The sequence below is a fragment of the Salvelinus alpinus genome, chromosome 26 (genome assembly GCF_045679555.1).
Source record: "Salvelinus alpinus chromosome 26, SLU_Salpinus.1, whole genome shotgun sequence".
Lineage (NCBI taxonomy): Eukaryota > Metazoa > Chordata > Actinopteri > Salmoniformes > Salmonidae > Salvelinus > Salvelinus alpinus.
Window position 1 is genome coordinate 17,998,623 of NC_092111.1, and position 19,658 is coordinate 18,018,280.

Here is a 19,658-nt window from a genome sequence, read left to right on the forward strand (position 1 = left end):
TCGGCAAGAACTAATGACCACACAACACTAGTTCCTATCTTTATAGAAAAATGTGTGTACAGATTGAAATCTCACCATGTGTGCATTGCAGTTGTGTACATAAATATGACAGGACACGTTTAATTGAACACAAATCTTCAATTACAGCCACCTTTTTACAAAATAAAAAGTAAATGTAAACATGTCTCAGAGGGAATACAATAAATATAAAACTAAGGCAACATGATAAGTAAAGTAACTGTTTGGCTTTGCCAGACATATTACCAGTTAAATGCGTATATTTCACAAGTAACATTCCATGTCACACCATTGGAGGTGCGTTGTTAAACTGATTATAAACATCAAACTATACTGGAAACAATATGGTTCCAAACTATTACATTCATCTAATTCATATGATTGAATTGAAGTGTATGCATTACAATCGTATTATTGATATGGATAACAATGAGTATTTGTAATCATTATACAGTAGGAGGCTGCTATAGTGTTGTCTTAGAAATAAACAGTAGCGGTGTAAACACAAAAATTATATTAAGATGCATATTAAGTGCTAACACCAGAGAAGCTGCTGTTCAGAGGATATATTGGCATGGGTGTTCTTATGCATCCTGTTTCCATTGATCAGCCTTGGAGATGTTTCTACAACTTGGAGTCCACCTGTGGTAAATTCAATTGACTGGACATGATTTGGAAAGGCGCACACACCTGTCTATATAAGGTCCCACAGTTGACAGTTTACACTACCATTCAAAAGTTTGGGGTCACTTAGAAATGTCCTTGTTTTCCATGAAAACATACATGAAATTAGTTGCAAAATGAATAAGAAATGTAGTCAAGATGTTGACAAGGTTATAAACAATGATTTTTAATTGAAATAGTGTCCGTCAAAGAATCCTGCATTTGCAGCAATTATAACCTTGCAGACCTTTGGCATTCTAGTTGTCAATTTGTTGAGGTAATATGAAGAGATTTCACCACATGCTTGCTGAAGCACCTCCCACAAATTAGATTGACTTGATGGTCACTTCTTACGGTCAAGCTGCTCCCACAACAACTCAATAGGGCTGAGATCCAGTGACTATTCTGGCCACTCCATTATACACAGAATACCAGCTGACTGCTTCTTCCCTAAATAGTTCTTGCATAGTTTGGAGCTGTGCTTTAGGTCATTGTCCTGTTGTAGGAGGACATTTTCTCAAATTAAGCGCCATCCACAGGGTATGGCATGGTGTTGCAAAATGGAGTGATAGCCTTGCTTCTTCAAGATGCCATTTACCCTGTACAAATCTCCCACTTTACCACCACCAAAGCACCCCCAGACCATCACATTGCCTGCACCATGCTTGACAGATGGCGTCAATCACTCCTCCAGCATCTTTAAATTTTTTCTGCGTCTCACAAATGTTCTTTGTGATCCGAACACCTCAAACGTCGATTTGTCTGTCCATAACACTTTTTCCAATCTTCCTCTGTCCAGTGTCTGTTATTTTGCCCATCTTCAATTGGCCAGTCTGAGATATTGCTTTTTCTTTGCAACTCTGCCTAGAAGGCCAGCATCCCGGAGGCGCCTCTTCACTGTTGACGTTGAGACTGGTGTTTTGCGGGTACTATTTAATGAAGCTGCTATTTGAGGACTTGAGAGGGGTCTTTCTCAAACTAGACACTAATGTACTTGTCCTCTTGCTCAGTAGTGCACCGGGGCATTCCACTCTTTCTATTCTGGTTAGAGCCAGTTTGCGCTATACTATGAAGGGAGTAGTACACAGCGTTGTACGAGATCTTCACTAGTCTTGACAAATTCTCTCATGGAATAGCCTGACGGATTTCAGAAGAAAATGATTTGTTTCTGGCCATTTTGAGCCTGTAATCGAAAACACAAATGCTGATGCTCCAGAACCTCAACAAGTCTAAAGGCGGACAGTTTTATTGCTTCTTTAAATCAGAACAACAGTTTTCAGCTGTGCTAACATAATTGCAAAAGAGTTTTCTATTGATCAATTAGCCTTTTAAAATGATAAACTTGGATTAGCTAACACAACGTGCCATTGGAACACAGGAGTGATGGTTGCTGATAATGGGCCTCTGTACGCCTGCGTAGATATTCCATTAAAAATCAGTAGTTTCCGGCTACAATAGTCATTTACAACATGAACAATGTCTACACTGTATTTCTGATCAATTTGATGTTATTTCAATGGACTTTTGTTGTTGCTTTTCTTTAAAAACAAGGACATTTCTAAGTGACCCCAAACTTTTGAACGGTAGTGTATGTCAGAGCAAAAACCAAGCCATGAGGTTGAAGTAATTGTCCGTAGAGCTCCGAGACTGGATAGTGTTGAGGCACAGATCTGGGGAAGTGTACCAAAACATTTCTGCAGCATTTAAGGTCCCCAAGAAATTTGGAAGCACCAAGACTCTTCCTAGAGCTGGCCGCCCAGCCAAACTGAGCAATTGGGGGACAAGGCCTTGGTCAGGGAGGTGACCGAGAACCCATGGACAGGTCTCCAGAGTTCCTCTGTGGTGATGGGAGAACCTTCCAGAAGGACAACCATTTCTGCAGCACTCAACAAATCAGGCCTTTATGCTAGAGTGGTCAGACAGAAGCCACTCCTCAGTAAAAAGCACATGACAGCCCGCTTGTAGTTTGCCAAAAGGCAGCTAAAAGACACTCATACCATGAGAAACAAGATTCTCTGGTCTGATGAAACCAAGATTGAACTCTTTGGGCCTGAATGCCAAGCATCACTTCTGGAGGAAATCTGGCACCATCTCTACGGTGAAGCATGGTGGTGGCAGCATCATGCTGTGGGGATGTTTCTCAGCGGAAGGGACTGGGAGACTAGTCAGGATCGAGGGAAAGATGAACATAGCAAAGTACAGAGAGATTCTTGACAAAAACTTGCTCCAGAGCACTCAGGACCTCAGACTGGGGCCGAAGGTTCATCTTCCAACAGGACAACGACCCTAAGCACACAGCCAAGACAATGCAGGAGCGGCTTCAGGACAAGTCTCAATATCCTTGAGTGGCCCAGCCAGAGCCCAATCGAGACCTGAAAACAGCTGTGCAGCAACACTCCCCATCCAACCGGACAGAGCTTGAGAAGATCTGCAGAGAAGAATGGGAGAAACTTCCCGAATACAGGGGTGCCAAGCTTGTAGCGTCATACCCAAGAAGAGTCGAGGCTGTAATCGCTGCCAAAGGTGCTTCAACAAAGTACTGAGTAAAGTGTCTGAATACTTAAAATAATGTAAATCACATTCACGTATTTTTTTTAATACATTTGTAAAAAAAAGTCTAAACCTGTTTTTGCTTTGTCATTAAGGGGTATTGTGTGTAGATTGAGGGGGATTGTTTTTATTTGATCCATTTTAGAATAAGGCTGTAATGTAACAAAATGTGAAAAAGTCAAGGGGTCTGAATACTTTCCGAATGCACTGTATATTGGCTCGACTTAGTCTCTGGCCTAACAACATCCGTGTCAATATATCCTCCAAATACCAGCTTCTCGGGCAGTATCACAAACACAATACACAGTATATTCTTATTCTTTTTTTCAAATAGAATTCCCATTAATCAGTCAAGATCATCCGGACTGGTTGCATCACTGCCTGGTATGGCAACTGCTCGGCCTCCGACCGCAAGGCAGTACATATTAGGCTAGTGCGTACAGCCCAGTACATCACTGGGGCCAAGCTTCCTGCCATCCAGGACCTCTATACCAGGCAGTGTCAGAGGAAGGCCCTAAAAATTGTCAAAGAATCCAGTCACCCTAGTCATAGACTGTTCTCTCTGCTACCGCACAGCAAGCGGTACCGGAGCGCCAAGTCTAGGTCCAAGAGGCTTCTAAACAGCTTCCACCCCCAAGCCATAAGACTCTTGAACATCCAATCAATTAGCTACCCAGACTATTTGCATTGCCCCCCTCTTTTACGCTGCTGCTACTCTCTTTTTATTATCTATGCAGTCACTTGAATAGCTCTACCTACATGTACATATTGCCTCCATTACCCTGACTAACCGGTGCCCCTGCACATCGACTCTGTACCGGTACCCCCTGTATATAGCCTCGCTATTGTTATTTTACTGCTGCTCTAGAATTATGTTACTTTTATTTCTTATTCTTTTTGTGTGTGTTTTTTTTTTAAAGACAGCATTGTTGGTTAAGTGCTTGTAAGTAAGAATTTCACTGTAAGGTCTACTACACCTGTTGTATTCGGCTCATGTGACAAATACACATTTATTTGAATCCTCTTTTCTCAATAGGGAGAAAACTAACAAATAAAACTCTGACGAAACAGTTCTTTGGATATCAATCATCTCCCACTCGCTCCTTCCCTCAGCGGGGAATCTTCTGACATGTGATGAGATACTCAGGGTAGGCCTGTGTGTCGTTGAAGATCACAAACAGAGAGGGGTTGTCAGTCTTATCTGCCACGCTGTCGTATCGGAGTGGTATGTCAGAGCTCTCCTTCAGAGGAGCAGCCTTCATGGAATGACTGCCCTGAGTGAAGTCCCCAGTCAGCACCTTGGCCACAAACACAAACTTGTGTCCATCTGCGTTGGGGGGAGAATATTGATCCTGGATGGACAGGGCCGAGTTCACAGCAAAGTAGACCCCCTGACCATACACAGTGGCTGCAGAGAAAAACCACAACGAGAGACCAAATTATTACAGAAAGAGATACAATAGGCCAAATTAGTAAAGTACAACCCTTGACCGTACACAATGGCTGCAGAGACCAGCATAGACAAGAGGCCACATTATTACAACAGTCTACATCTTCTACAATGAAAATAATGATAAAATGAAAACGCTGATGAACTACCGAGACTTTTTTTTATATTAGAAGGCCTCACCATTCTTTCCACAGAAGCTTCTATTGAAGCCATGAACACAGATCTCTTTCACGCTGGTCTCGCTTGTGCCGTGGTACAGAGTCCGCTCCACTTCTGGGTCAGTGGTACTCTGATTTATACTAGCCTTCTTCAGTCTGTACTGGTTGTACAGGAGCCTATTCATCAGCTTCTCAACCTGGGAAATAAGATTAACAGAGGAATGGACTCCGACATCACTGATACAATACAAAGTTAATGGTTAGTTGCTGTAGACGTCGATAGATACTACATACCTTAATGATTCGGATTTCGTTGTGGTACTCCTGTGTGGAGTCGTAGAAGTCTTTCACAACATCCCGGAACTCATCAGAGTCCTTGTTCATTCTGGATGTTTCAGGCAGGTTGGACAGTAGACTGTAGTCCTCATCTGAAAAACAGAAACATATTGTAACATAAGTGCAATATAGCTTGAAGGAAAACGGTGCAACATTAAATAGCTTTGTTAATATTAAGATAACAGGGATATTGCATCAGTAATGAAATAGCATCTCACAAATGTAATTCTTATCCCCCCCATAACAATAAGCTCACATACAGTATTTGCTAAGTTCTTTACCTTGCATCTCTGAGTACATGTCATCTGAGCTCAGCATCTTCCTGGAGATGGTTACGGACTTCCCAGAGGCAACGTTGTACTCCTGCATCTTCTCAAAGTTAATGATGTGCGGCAGGTTGTTGAGCAGGATGTCGATCTTTTTCTGTCTCATCTTCCAGGCGTTCTCCATGAACACTGTCGCCTCAGGAGCGTACGGGATCTCCGTCCCTGACGACGCCGGGTCGTGCCACACCCATTGCACTGTCCGCAGGATGTCAGCGTCTGATGTCGTCGTGGAGATCCTCCTCAGCAGCAGCTTCATGTCCGGCATCGCACCGGTAACAAAGTCCTTGAACCCGGAGATGATTGCCGTAGTTCCCTGGATGGTGACCTCCACGGCGTGTTTCCTCTTGATGAGGTCCAGACACCACCTGATTGGTTGATTTAATTGACAATGAAACAATTTACAAAAAAGTAAACATTCACACTGTTGCAATGTATTTTATATAAACCAATATGATATTGAACTCAAATCGGGAAAAAATGCAACTGAATTCAATATAGATTTTCCACAAAAAAAATACATAGAACTGTACACACACACACCTGTGATACGGAGACAGGTTCCTCAGGCTGCGGTGCTCTAGCTTCTCCTCATGCTGTTTAATACTGACCCTCTTGTTCAGGGCAATGTCCACTCTGATCAGGTCACAACTGTAGCCAGCGAACACAAAGATTGTTGCCGAGTTGGCTGACTGAATAGCCTCCTGCAGAGATACCTGGACAGCCTGATCGAGGTGGGAGCCAGCAGTAGGGAGGGAAGCGGTAGGCATGGCACCACCATCATCCCGAGTCATCTTCGTCATCTTCTTAGACAGCTCTAGAACCTTCTGCAGCTCCTCCTCCTCGTCAGCCAGGGACCTCTTGGTGGTCTCCATAGAGTACTGGATGGCCAGGGACATCTGCGCCTCCTCCTCCAGGGTAGTGGAGAGTTGCATGGCCCGGGACAGCTCTCCATCCTGAGTCACCACAGAAGCAGTAGCACCCTCATCGTCAGCATCCCCTCCCTCCACCAGGGGCAGTGGAGGCTCTTCCTCCACCTCAACGTTAGCACTGTCTGGGCCCTGGTCAGAGCTCAGGGTCATGGGTTCCTCGGCCGTATACAGATCCTCCTCGATGTCAGTGGTTCTGGTCAAACCGGAGAGGCCAGAGTCCAGCGTCTCATCTATGGCTGAGAACAGCCTCTTTGCCTCCTCTATACGATCTGGGATCAGTACATAGGTTTTCAGTGATGAATTGCAAAACAACAATCCCAATAGAATAACCACCTTCTCTGAACATTATTCTGGCCACCGTGCTTCCATATGCTCTTTAGGGTCCAGGCTGGGTTACTGTACAACACTGTGACAAATGTTGTAAAAAGGGATTTACAAATACATTTGATTGATATGAGAAGAGTAAAATGAAAGTATGCACCTCTGTCTGAAGCTGAGAGGTTGTTGGAAGTCTGGATAGTGTGAGTCAGAACTGATGTTGAGGCCTGTAAGGAACTTCTCTGGAAGCTCTGATGGGACGTCATATCCCACGCAGCCTCAAAGATGTCCTGTAGGGAGATAACAAAACTAGAATACACAACATACATGCATACACACACACAGAGAGACACAAAGAATACAGTGCATTCGGTTTGGGGAGTTTCTCCCATTCTTCTCTGTAGTTCCTCTCAAGCTCTGTCAGGTTGGAGGAGGAGCGTCCCTGCACAGCTATTTTCAGGTCTCCAGAGATGTTTGATCGAGTTCAAGTCAGCGCTCTGGCTGGGCCACAAGGACATTCAGAGACTTGTCCAGAAGCAACTCCTGCATTGTCTTGGCTGTGTGCTTAGGGTCGTTGTCCTGTTGGAAGGTGAACCTTCACCCCAGTCTGAGGTCCTGAGTGCTCTGGAGCAGGTTTTCATCAAGGATCTCGCTGTACTTTGCTCCATTCATCTTTCCCTCGATCCTGACTAGTATCCCAGTCCCTGCCGCTGAAAACAAATCCCCACAGCATGACGCTGCCACCACCATGCTTCACCGTAGGGATGGTGCCAGGTTTCCTCTAGATGTGACACTTGGCATTCAGGCCAAATAGTTCAATCTTGGTTTCATCAGACCAGATAATCTTGTTTCTCATGGTCCGAGATTCTTTAGGTGCCTTTTGGCAAATTCCAAGCTGGCTGTCAGGTGCCTTTTACTGAGGAGTGGCTTCAGTCTGGCTACTCTGCCATAAAGGCCTGATTGGTGGAGTGCTGCATAGATGGTTGTCCTTCTGGAATGTTCTCCCATCTCCACAGAGGAACTCTGTCAGAGTGACCATCGGGTTCTTAGTCACCTCCCTGACCAAAGCCAGGCGGCCAGCTCTAAGAAGAGTCTAGGTGGTTCCAAACTTCCATTTAAGAATGATGGCCATTGTGTTCTTGGGGACCTTCAATGCTGGTACCCTTCCCCAGATCTGTACAATCGACACAATCCTGTCTCAGAGCTCTATGGTCAATTCCTGCGAACTCATGGCTTTGTTTTTGCTCTAACATGCACTGTCAACTGTGGAACATTATATAGACAGGTGTGTGCCTTTCCAAATCGTGTCCAATCAATTGAATTTACCACAGGTGGACCCCAATCAAGTTGTAAAAACATCAAGGACAATCAATGGAAACAGGATGCACCTGAGCTCAATTTCAAGTCTCAAAACAAAGGGTTTGAAGACATATGTAAATAAGGTATTTGTTTATTTGGGGGGGTGAAATTATATAAAAACATGTTTTTTCTTTGTCATTGTGTGTAGATAGATGAGGAAAAAATGTGATCTATTTCAGAATAAGGCTGTAGCGCAACAAACTGTGGAAAATGTCAAGGGGTCTGAATACTTTCCGAATGCACTTATATATATATATATATATATATATATATATGTCTCTGAAATACACCATATGCTTAAAGAGATTCTCCAGTACTTTTGTATACTTTTTAGCCAGTAGTTCCCAAAGTAGAACTCATGATGCAAAATTGGTCCCCAAAAATGGTTTAGTATGTCATATATGCACCACGTTATTGCTCTCTGTGCATCTTGCTATTTGTCACTCAAAATGACAAGGGACTGAAGCTCATTGGCTAGGACTCAAATTGCTAGTGGGCCAGCCCCCTAGGGGGAAAATTACTCAGCAGTTTCTGGAAAAACAGGCCCTTTCAAAGTAGGGATTTCGTGGCTAACTGAGGTAAGACACTAATTCTGTTCATACAATGAACAAAAATATAAAAGCAACATGTCAAGTGTTGGTCCCATGTTTCATGAGCTGAAAAAAAAGATCCCAGAAATGTTCCATACTCACAAACAGCTTATTTCTCAAAAATGTGTTTACTTCCCTCTTAGTAACCTGACTGCAGCTCGGCGTCGTAACCGACTTCAGTGGCCAAATGCTCACCTTCGATGGCCACTGGCGCACTGGAGAAGTGTGCTCTTCGTTGATTAATACCCAGTTCAACTGTACCGGGCAGATGGCAGACAGCGTGCATGGCGTCGTGTGGGCGAATGGTTTGCTGATGTCAATGTTGTGAACAGAGTGCCCCATGGTGGCGGTGGGGTTATGGTATGGGCAAGCATAAGCTACAGACAACGAACACAATTGCATTTTAGCGATGGCAATTTCAATGCACAGAGATACCGTGACGAGATCCTGAGATCCATTGTCGTGCCATTCATCCGCCGCCGTCACCTCATGTTTCAGCATGATAATGCACAGCACCCATGTTTTGTACACAATTCCTGGAAGCTGAAAATGTCCCAGTTCTTCCATTGCCTGCATACTCACCAGACATGTACCCCATTGAGCATGTTTGAGATGCTCTGGATCGACGTGTACGACAGCGTGTTCCAGTTCCCGCAAATATCCAGCAACTTCGTACATCCATTGAAGAGAAGTGGGACAACATTCCACAGGCCACGATCAACAGCCTGATCAACTCTATGCGAAGGAGATGTGTCGCACTGCATGACCAACAGATGCATATCTGTATTCCCAGTCATGTGAAATCCATACACAAGGGCCTGATGAAGTTTTTTAAATTACTGAGTTACAGTTCATATAAATCTGTCAAATATCATAGAAATTGTTGCATGTTGTGTTCATATTTTTGTCCAGTGTAGATTATGCATGTATCAACTACATACACATCTAGCTCAAAGCCGGAGGTTTAAAAAAATACTTAGTTACTAAAGTTCCAGAGAATGTCTTTAACCATACTTATACAGCAAACATTTAAAGAATCTATCAAATGTAGAGGAAGAAATCCATGGCACAGAAAACAAATCCCTGTCTATGTGTAGATTGTAATTTGGCTACCACATTTGCTAGTTAATTAGTAATGATACAGTCTATATTAATGTCTTTATCATTGAGCCAACTACCTCGTTGTCCAGGGGTTCCCAGTGCACCTTCTCCATGTTGATGTAGACCTGGAACTTAGTCTGCATCTCCCTGAGGATGCTGGTCCCCTCCCCCTCCTGGATGAGGAATCGCGCCACGCCCGTCTGTTTCACCGTGATGGTTCTGGTCTCGGTGGACAACACCACGCCCCTCAGAACCTCATCGGCCATTTGACATGCCGCAGCATTGCCTTGGATCTACCAATCACAGTCACATGGATGATTAAAGGAAGTGGAAAGTTTATAAGACCATTCACCAAGACATCCGACACCCTTTTCACGATAGCATGCACATTTTAGCCGTACTATACTGGCTGAGATTTTCTTTTCACATTGTCCTCTCCAGCATGTGTAACCAGTATAGTTCAGTGTGACTCGGGAGTGTGAAAAGGGTATGAGAGAATTACAGCATATACTGTGTTGAATTTATATAATGCAATGCATGCTTTTATGATTATTCTAAAAAGTAAAACACCTACTCTGAGTCCACAGACGCCATGTGCGTCCAGAGGGAAGATAGACACCTGGTTCATATCAGCCAGTAGCTGATGATGGTGGGTCTGGATGTACTTCAACATGCCTGTCTCCATAGAGATGATAGCCTCCGTTTCAATGGGTGTACTGAGGAACTCCACTATCTTAGCCTGCTTCTCCTCCTCCAACCCTCTCAGAGTCAGGACATCTATCTGTCCTCTTTCTGACACATTAGCTGAGCAGAGACCCAGAGACTGGAGGAAGCCAGTCCACTCCTGGGCGTACAGCATACACTCATACGCTCTGTCCACAGGGATACTGAAGTCAGACAGCAGAGTCTTCAACATGCTACATGCCTGGCTCACCAAGCTGGGAGACAGAGACGTTACAAGGACGACACAGTCCGACACGGTGTACATGGACGGCAGCCCGTTTTCTTTCAACGTCTGCAGCAGCCTGTCCTTCACTTCCTGTTTGGCCAGGAAGTGTGCCTTTTCTGGGTCAAAGGTGAGATGAGCCTGGGCCACACCCCCAAGGAACTCCAACACAGCGTTCTTCAACTGCTCCAGCACTAGCCGGTCAGGCCCGGCCATGTGGACCCCGTCCTCCCTGATCTGGACGCTACAGCCTTGGTGGGCCAGCTGGAGGCTCTGAAGCAGGGGACTGGCCTGGAGCAGGGTGAGTTTCACCGGGTCTGGGACGGAAATGTGGCTAGACATGGGCTCTGGGGTCGAAATTAGGTCATCCATGCCTTCCTGGGCTGCTGCTGCCTGGGACACAGGGGGGACCAGAGGCTCAGAGATAGCCTTGTGGGAGCACTGAGAACGGTCATTGGTTATGTCTGCAGGGAGAGAATCAGTCTGTGATTGACCACCACTGTCTGTCTGCTGTGTGTTCGTTGTGCTACTATCTGATGTTCCATTCACAGAGGTCAGGGGAGAGGTCAGAGGTGAGGAGGAGCTGTCCTCTGATTGGAGGAAGGAGAAGTAAGGCCTGACCGTCAGATCTGTCTCCTCCAGTTTATGTGATTGTTTAAGGACACGTTCCACTGCTGTTAGATGCAATAACAAGGAAGGGAATAAAATACATTCAACAGCTGCATAGAATTTGCATGCTTTATACCTCAGCTTTATGCTTTTATGTTGCATTGACATACACTACCAGTCAAAAGTTTTAGAACACCTACTGATTCAAGGGTTTTTCTTTATTTTTACTACATTGTAGAATAATAGTGAAGACATCAAAACTATGAAATAACACATATGGAATCATGTCGTAACCCAAAGTGTTAAATCAAAATATATTTTATATTCTTCAAATAGAGCAGCTCACAGATCACTGCACCTGTACATAGCCCATCTATAAATAGCCCAAACAACTACCTCTTCCCCTACTGTATTTATTTATTTAGCTCCTTTGCACCCTAGTATTTCTACTTTGCACACTCATCTACTGTCAAATCTACCATTCCAGTGTTTTAATTGCTATATTGTATTTACTTCGCCACCATGGCCTATTTATTGCCTTTACCACCCTTATCTCACCTCATTTGCTCACATTGTATATAGACTTATTCTGTGTTGTTATATGTGTCGAACTGCTTTGTTTTATCTTGGCCATGTCACAGTTGTAAATGAGAACTTGTTCTCAACTTGCCTACCTGGTTAAATAAAGGTGAAATAAAAATAAAATAGCCACCCTTTGCCTTGATGAACGCTTTGCACACTCTTGGCATTCTCTCAACCAGCTTCACCTGGAATGCTTTTCCAACAGTCTTGAAGGAGTTCCCACATATGCTGAGCACTTGTTGGCTGCTTTTCCTTCACTCTGCGGTCCGACTCATCCCAAACTATCTCAATTTGTTTGAGGTCAGGGGAATGTGGGGGCCAGATCATCTGATGCAGCACTCCATCACTCTCCTTTTGGTAAAATAGCCCTTACACAGCCTGGAGGTGTGTTGGGTCATTGTCCAATTGAAAAACAAATGATAGTCCCACAAAGCGCAAACTAGATGGGATGGCGTATCGCTGCAGAATGCAGGGGGAACTACACATTCGGAGATCATCCGTTCACCTACTCTGCGTCTGGAATGCATTAATTGAAATGCATTCCAGGTGACATTTACATTTACATTTAAGTCATTTAGCAGACGCTCTTATCCAGAGCGACTTACAAATTGGAAAGTTCATACATATTCATCCTGGTCCCCCCGTGGGGAATGAACCCACAACCCTGGCGTTGCAAGCGCCATGCTCTACCAACTGAGCCACACGGGACCATTCCAGGTGACTACCTCATGAAGCTGGTTGAGAGAATGCCAAGAGTGTGCAAAGCTGTCATCAAGGCATAGGGTGGCTATTTGAAGAATCTCAGATATATTTTGATTTGTTGCACACGTTTTTGGTCACTACATGATTCCTTATGTGTCATTTCATAGTGGTGATGTCTTCACTATTATTCTCCAATGTAGAAAAAAGTAAAATAAAGAAAAACCCTTGAAAGAGTAGGTGTTCTAAAACTCTTGACCGGTAGTTACAACATCTAACATAATTACTTTAAAACAGATACAACAGCTAAAATGGAATTGCTTGTACACAAACAGATGAAGCCCTTATGGATGACGTCCTTCACTTACATCCAAACAAACATTCGGTAGAGATACAGTACATAAAAAAAATTCAAAACGTACAGTCAAAGTCCAGGAAGGAGACCCTGGCAACCCCCTCTGACATCATGATGACCTCCTTAACTTCACCGCGCCCGCCCCGTTGGCTCTCCAGGTACAGATTAAGCATGTCTGCTGTGATGCTGGGGTGCATGTTCTCAATTAGGATGGCGTCAGTTGTATCGATCTGTTCCAGAACGATCTGCGCTCCATCCAGAGGCTTCTTAGAGATCTTTGAGCAAAGCTTCTGGAAGTCTGTGCATGCAAAATAAGGAAGAATTCACAAATTAACTATATTGTATGCAAAAGCATAGCCACATACAATATATTTGTAATTATATTGTTTCCCAAATCATGAGCCGTCCTCAATTACTTAAAATCTATGGTTTAGTTGTGATGATACTTAACTTTTATCCAAAAGGGGGGGGGCTCAACTCCCCTGAATGAGGTGTGCTTGTGACTCTGTGGTCGAGCAACTACTCTCTCCTTGAGTAACAGGGAGGGGCATGGCTTGGTGTGATTAGCAGCATTAAGCAGCAGCAGAAGGGAGAGATGACAGAAGTAAACTATGGAAAACGTACATTATAAGCGCCGGAGTTGTGTATCACATTTAACAAAACAAACCTTGAAATTCCATTATGGAAGGTAAAGTAAAAACTCAAACCGGTCTTTGCATCAATACCGGTATATAGTAAAATATGGTATACCGCTGAGCCCTAGTTGCGTTTATATTTTTGTTCAGTATACTTCCATAAAATGTTTGAACTGGTATCCGGGGGACCTTCAGATGAATCTTGTAAGGACTGTGGGCATCCGATAGCAACACAACCGACAAGTAGCCCAAACTGTTCAAACACTATAGACAGAAGTTGGCAGATCAGCAGTACCGACTTCAGACAAGTCCCTCTTGTGTTCGAGAGGGGTCATAATAGTTTGTAGGTCAAACGGTTCGGACGCTACAGAGAATTGTGAGAAGACCAATTTTCATGGTTGTCTCATGCTATTTTTTTGGTCTCGCCTATGGCGACAGAACGGCAAGGACCGAACCTGCACATGGCTACATGCAACTCTCGCTTTGATCTCAAAACAAGCGCGTCTACGCATGCTGTAAACACAGTCCAGTTCAAAGTGAATGGCACAGATCCATATATGGCAATGGTTTATTTGCATATAGGCCTACTGCAGTTCTGATTAGTTATGTCGCACCGGCCTGTGTAGAGTACAGGCTGAGTCGTGCGTGTCAATACAATCCTACTCAGATGCGTTCTGCCTACAAAATCTCTTGCATAGTTCGCTTTGTGTCGATATGTTGCATTGAAAGTGGATAATTAAATCGCGTTAATTCGTTCACAATTGACACAGTAAAGGGAAACGTTTATAGTGTTAACTAAGTGGGAAAACTCTAGAAAGTTTAGTGCTTCTCTGCACGGGCTGATATTTCTTCTGCATGGCAGTTCCGGGGAGCTGCGCGCCTGTGCAGCTTAGATGGAACATTGGTCTCATGGTCTAACAAACACCGCTCTAGCTCTGTCACCTTTAACCGCAGATGTGGAAGTGCGACATCGGTGGATTGAGGTTCATCCAATGCAAAACAAAAAAACTCTAGCTTAAACTGACAGATTCTTATGGGGATACATTTATGCTAATTAGATTTCCACAGGGCTGCGGAAATCGACTCCAGGGGGTTCAACTTAATAGGAAAACCCCAAACCTTTATTGAAGGCCTGATGGAAGTGTACTAGGACCAGGTCCCTGCCAGGTGAGGGGTGCAGAGTGTAGTCGTCCATCCCCATCCCCATCATGTTCTCTACATACAGCTCCACCAGCTCTTGACAGCTGGATGGGTTAACCCCCCGCAGCAGCAGCCTCCGTGGATCCTTACACGCAGGCTTCCTCACGGTCAGCTCAGCATTGCTCAGGACATGTGCTCTTTTAGACAGGACCCTTGATGCAACTGTCAATCAAACACAGACATAATTAGCATGCCATGGATGAATAGTTTTTTGGAACAATATTATCATGAATGTGGACCACAGGAAGACTAGCTGTTGCTAAGACATCAGACTTCTGTGGATCCAGATAAAGAAAGGAAATCTGATTATGTGTAGGTTCATAAAGTGAAACTTATTGGCCTTAAACATTATATCAGTTCACAATAATTACACCGACTGAATGCATTCTTACCCTCCGCCTCTTCAAACAGCAGTAAGGCCCGGCTCCCTTCCAGCGCCACAGACACCAGATTACCTCCCCCAGAACGACGTTTGTTCTCAAAGTACAAATACAGCAGCTCCTCCTCCACCTCCTCTGGTACTCCCAGCACCTCCACTGTCCGGTTCTCTTGGCTTTCAGCAGACATCCTGACATACAGGCACAGGAATAATCAATGGGATTGATTGACTTGCAAAGTACAATGTGTAAGCACACACACACATACCTACAAAAGTATGTGGACACACCTTCAAATTAATGGATTCAGCTATTTCAGCGACACACGTTGCCGACAGGTGTATAAAATCGAGCACACAGTCATGCTATCTCCATAAACAACCATTGGCAGTAGAGTGGCCTTACTGAAGAGCTCAGTGACTTAACGTGGCACCATCATAGGATGCCACCTTTCCAACATGTCAGTTCGTCAAATTTCTGCCTTGCTAGAGCTGCCCCGGTCAACTGGTAAGTGTTGTTATTGTGAGGTGGAAACATTTAGGAGCAAAAACGGCTCAGCCGCGAAGTGGTAGGCCACACAAGCTCACAGAACAGGATCGTCGAGTGCTGAATCGCGTAGCGTGTAAAAAAAAATAGTCTGTCCTCAGTTGCAACACTCATCACCGAGTTCCAAACGGCCTCTGGAAGCAACATCAGCACAATAACAGTTCGTCAGGGAGCTTCATGAAATGGGTTTCCATGGCCGAGCAGCAGCACACAAGCCTAAGATCACCATGCACAATGCCAAGCATCAGCTGGAGTGGTGTAATACAAATATCTGGGTGTCCTCTTGGACAATAAGCTTCAGTGAAGTAAATGTAGACCTGATCTACAATACGCTTCAGAAGAGACTGTACTTTATCAAAATGCTGGGATCTTTTGTTGATTGTACAATACTGACTGTTTTACAAATCTTTAATTGAGAATATTTAAACTTTTTGTATTGTTTGTTGGTTTGGCATCACCCAGAAGAATATGCTGAGAAGGATTATCACCACAGCAAGTAAGGTACTTGGAATCAGACAGGCTTGGATGAGTCAGACATGCTTGGCGCTCAGCAAGGCTCACAAAATAATTTTAGACCCAAGCCACCCCCTGTACCCAGACTTTGAACTACTCCCCTTTGGGTGCAGGTATAGGGCACCCCCCAGCAGGAAAAACACAACTAGACAATTTGCACCAGGTGTGATATCCCTCCTAAACAGCTCGGGCTAATATTCAAATTAACTCAGTAAGGCCAGCAGGCTAGTCTCTTTTATTGTGTAATATGAATTTTGTATTGTCAATTTGTCGTCTACTAAAGGCCACTTTATTTATTTGTCGTCTTTTTTTTGTATTTTACACCCTTTCTACCGATCTTGTCTCATCGCTGCAATTGCCCAATGGGCTCGGTGAACATGCTTCCTCCGAAACATCACCACCTAACCGCACTCCTTAACACCCGCCAGCTTAACCTGAAAGCCAGCTGCACCAATGTGTCAGAGAAAACACCATTCAACTGGTGACCGGGGTCGGGCCTGCAGGCACCAGGCCGCCTCAAGAAGTCGCTAGAGCGCGATGAGCCAAGTAAAGCCCCACCGGCCAAACCCGGACGACGCTAGGCCAATTGGGACTCCCGGCCACAGCCGAACCCAGGAATGAACCCAGGTCTGTAGTAACACCTCTAGCACTGAGATGCAGTGTCTTAGACCACTGCGCCACTCGGAAGGCCCTAAAGGCTACTTTAAACATGTACATGATACCGCAACAATTTTCACACGGGGACAATAAAGTCAGTAAAGTAAAGCTCGCCGCCATTGGACTCTGGCGCAGTGGAAACGTGTTCTCTGGAGTGATGAATCACGCGTCACCATCTGGCAGTCCGACGATTCTGGGTATGGCAGATGCCAGAAGAACGCTACCTGCCCCAAATCATAGTGCCAACTGTAAAGTTTGGTGGAGGAGGAATAATGGTCTGGGGCTGTTTTTCATGGTTCAGGCTCCTTAGTTCCAGCGAAGGGAAATCTTAACACAACAGCATCAATGACATTCTAGACAATTCTTTGCTTCCAACTTTGTTGCAACAGTTTGGAGAAGGCCCTTTCCTGTTTCAGCATGAAAATGCCCCCCGTGCAAAGCAAGGTCCATACATTTTTACATTTACATTTAAGTCATTTAGCTGACGCTCTTATCCAGAGCGACTTACAAATTGGAAAGTTCATACATACATTGGAAAGTTCATACATATTCACATATTCATATTCATACAGAAATGGTTTGTCAAGATCGGTGTGAAAGAACTTGACTGGCCTGCAGAGACCTGACCTCAACCCCATCGAACACCTTTGGGATGAATTGGAATGCCGACTGGGAGCCAGGCCTAATCGCCCACTAATGCTCTTGTGGCTGAACGGAAGCAAGTCCCCGCAGCAATGTTCCAACATCTAGTGGAAAGCCTTTCCAGAAGACTGGAGGCTGTTATAACAGCAAAGGGGGGGATACACTCCATATTAATGCCCATAGTTTTGGAATGAGATGTTCAACGATCAGGTGTCCACATACAGTAAATACACTACATAACCAAAAGTATCATAGCCAGCACATACAGGGCCTAGTATGAACACACCTACAGCCAGGTGTGTATTGATTCTGTAATGTGCATTGATCACAAAATGTATCCTACTTGGCTACAAAAGTCAGGAGTTAAGTTGACTTAAATAAAACTAAAACAAATAAATCGCTGAATATAATAGCAAGTGGTGGATTTTATGTACATTAGTAACGTCACTCATTTTCGAAGAAATAGAAACTGAAACTATCCAGACACACAACATCGCAAGTAGCACAGAGCAAATGACACAATAAAGGAATAATAACTCTCGCTGGGTATAAATATGAATTCGCCCTTAGTTGTCGGGTGAAAAAAGCTTTGAAACACCTTTATTCGCAGTTTAAAGGAAAAACTTACTTGGAATACAAGCATTCTCAGATCACGACGCACAGAAATGGCTTCATTGGCGATTTCTTCATCTTTGGGATTGCGTTGGCAGGTCGCATACAATTTAAGGTGCATACACTGCCACCTACTGTACTGGAGTGCGAAGCCAGACACAGCCTACATACATTCAATTCTCTTAATTTTTCCTGTTCCTCGAAGAAGTTGAAAGAGGCTTGACACCACTTCCCTCCCCCCAATACACCACCCAAACCCCATCCAATCTCTCTAACCCTTTCACACAATCTCTCCCTATCTACATCATACAGTTCACAAAATATCAACACATGCTCCCCCATTTCCTCCTCTAAACACTCATCACACAGACCTGTTTCATGTCTCCCTACCATCCACAACGGGGCATTCAAACCTGTGTTCCCAACCCATAGTCTAGTCCACCCAACTTCCTCTTCTACATCCCATACACCCCACCTCTTCCTTTAATGACTGGAGCACACGATAAAATTGCCTCCCCTTACTACTAGTATCCCACTCCCTTTGCCAAAGATTGAGCCCTTTTGCCCAGATCAAGGACTTGACTCCCCTGCGGCCCAGCGGGACCTGAATATCTAACAATTTCTTCTTCTTCTATGATATCATGGTGGTCCGCAAACAATGGTTTAAGTGCATGCCGCCACCTACTGCGCTGGAATGTACGATCAATCATGATCTGCCCAATTCTGTACTAGCATAAAGAAAATTATTATTATTAAGTTATCTAAACCAAATAAATCCTTAACTTCTACCAAACCTTCCCCCCTCCCCACAAAACTCCTCCCCTACCCCATTAAACGTATATATCATGCTGAAACACTGCACCCTTAGGATTTTTCAGCATGTCAATAACCATTTATCAGTAACATCTGTTACCCCCATCTCTTTTGCCGTCTCCACAATAACCTTCAACTTGGCATTTCTGCTTTCCACAACCCGAGTCGTATTGATAACCTTACCAATAAAAGCTATGAAGTCAACTTCATTCATTATCAAAGTCCTTTGACACCGCACATTCATGAGCACAAGATTTCTGAACCGACCTCAACCATGCCAGGACCATCAGAAGCACCAGCCCCGACAGTAGGTCCACTTACTACAGGTACATCCATGTAAGATCCATCAGTCCACACTGTAGTTCTACCAATCTGTTTTATGGCCTCTGCATTCGATACATCATGACTGATCCCGCATCTCTGAGCCTCTAGCATCTCTCTGTACCTGGCATCCAACAAATGCTGCACTTATGTTCTCCCCCATAATTACAGCACTTAACCTTCACATTGCTTCCACATTCACCGTAATCATGTGCCCCTCCACACTTGGCACATCTTTTCTTTATTTTACACTGAGCAGCTACATGTCCCATTCTTTGTCATTTAAAACACCACAGTGCATATGGGACAAATTCTCTAACATTGAAACTAAGGAATCCTATCTGTACTTTTCC

General features: G+C 44.3%; 1 protein-coding gene across 1 annotated transcript; it reads right to left on the reverse strand.

Moving 5' to 3' along the window:
* Nucleotides 1–27: 27 nt before the first annotated feature.
* LOC139554876 (protein mono-ADP-ribosyltransferase PARP10-like) lies at nt 28–18,340 on the reverse strand. The gene is made up of 12 exons (XM_071368102.1): nt 18,188–18,340; nt 15,217–15,392; nt 14,744–14,986; nt 13,057–13,287; nt 10,373–11,418; nt 9,876–10,091; nt 6,912–7,038; nt 6,042–6,699; nt 5,457–5,866; nt 5,134–5,267; nt 4,862–5,036; nt 28–4,639 (listed from the first exon to the last, which is right to left on the reverse strand). Exons 2-12 carry the CDS (start codon nt 15,389–15,391, stop codon nt 4,341–4,343), a joined length of 3,714 nt encoding a protein of 1,237 aa, XP_071224203.1. The 5' UTR covers nt 15,392; nt 18,188–18,340; the 3' UTR covers nt 28–4,340.
* Nucleotides 18,341–19,658: the final 1,318 nt, after the last annotated feature.

Excerpts from the sequence above, each read along its gene's own strand:
- LOC139554876 (XM_071368102.1), bottom strand. The coding sequence starts at position 15,391 with ATGTCTGCTGAAAGCCAAGAGAACCGGACAGTGGAGGTGCTGGGAGTA. Across the intron at positions 11,419-13,056 it reads CTCCTTCCTGGACTTTGACT|CAGTGGAACGTGTCCTTAAA; the intron begins GTACGTTTTGAA and ends TGCATCTAACAG. Across the intron at positions 5,037-5,133 it reads ACGAAATCCGAATCATTAAG|GTTGAGAAGCTGATGAATAG; the intron begins GTATGTAGTATC and ends CTTATTTCCCAG.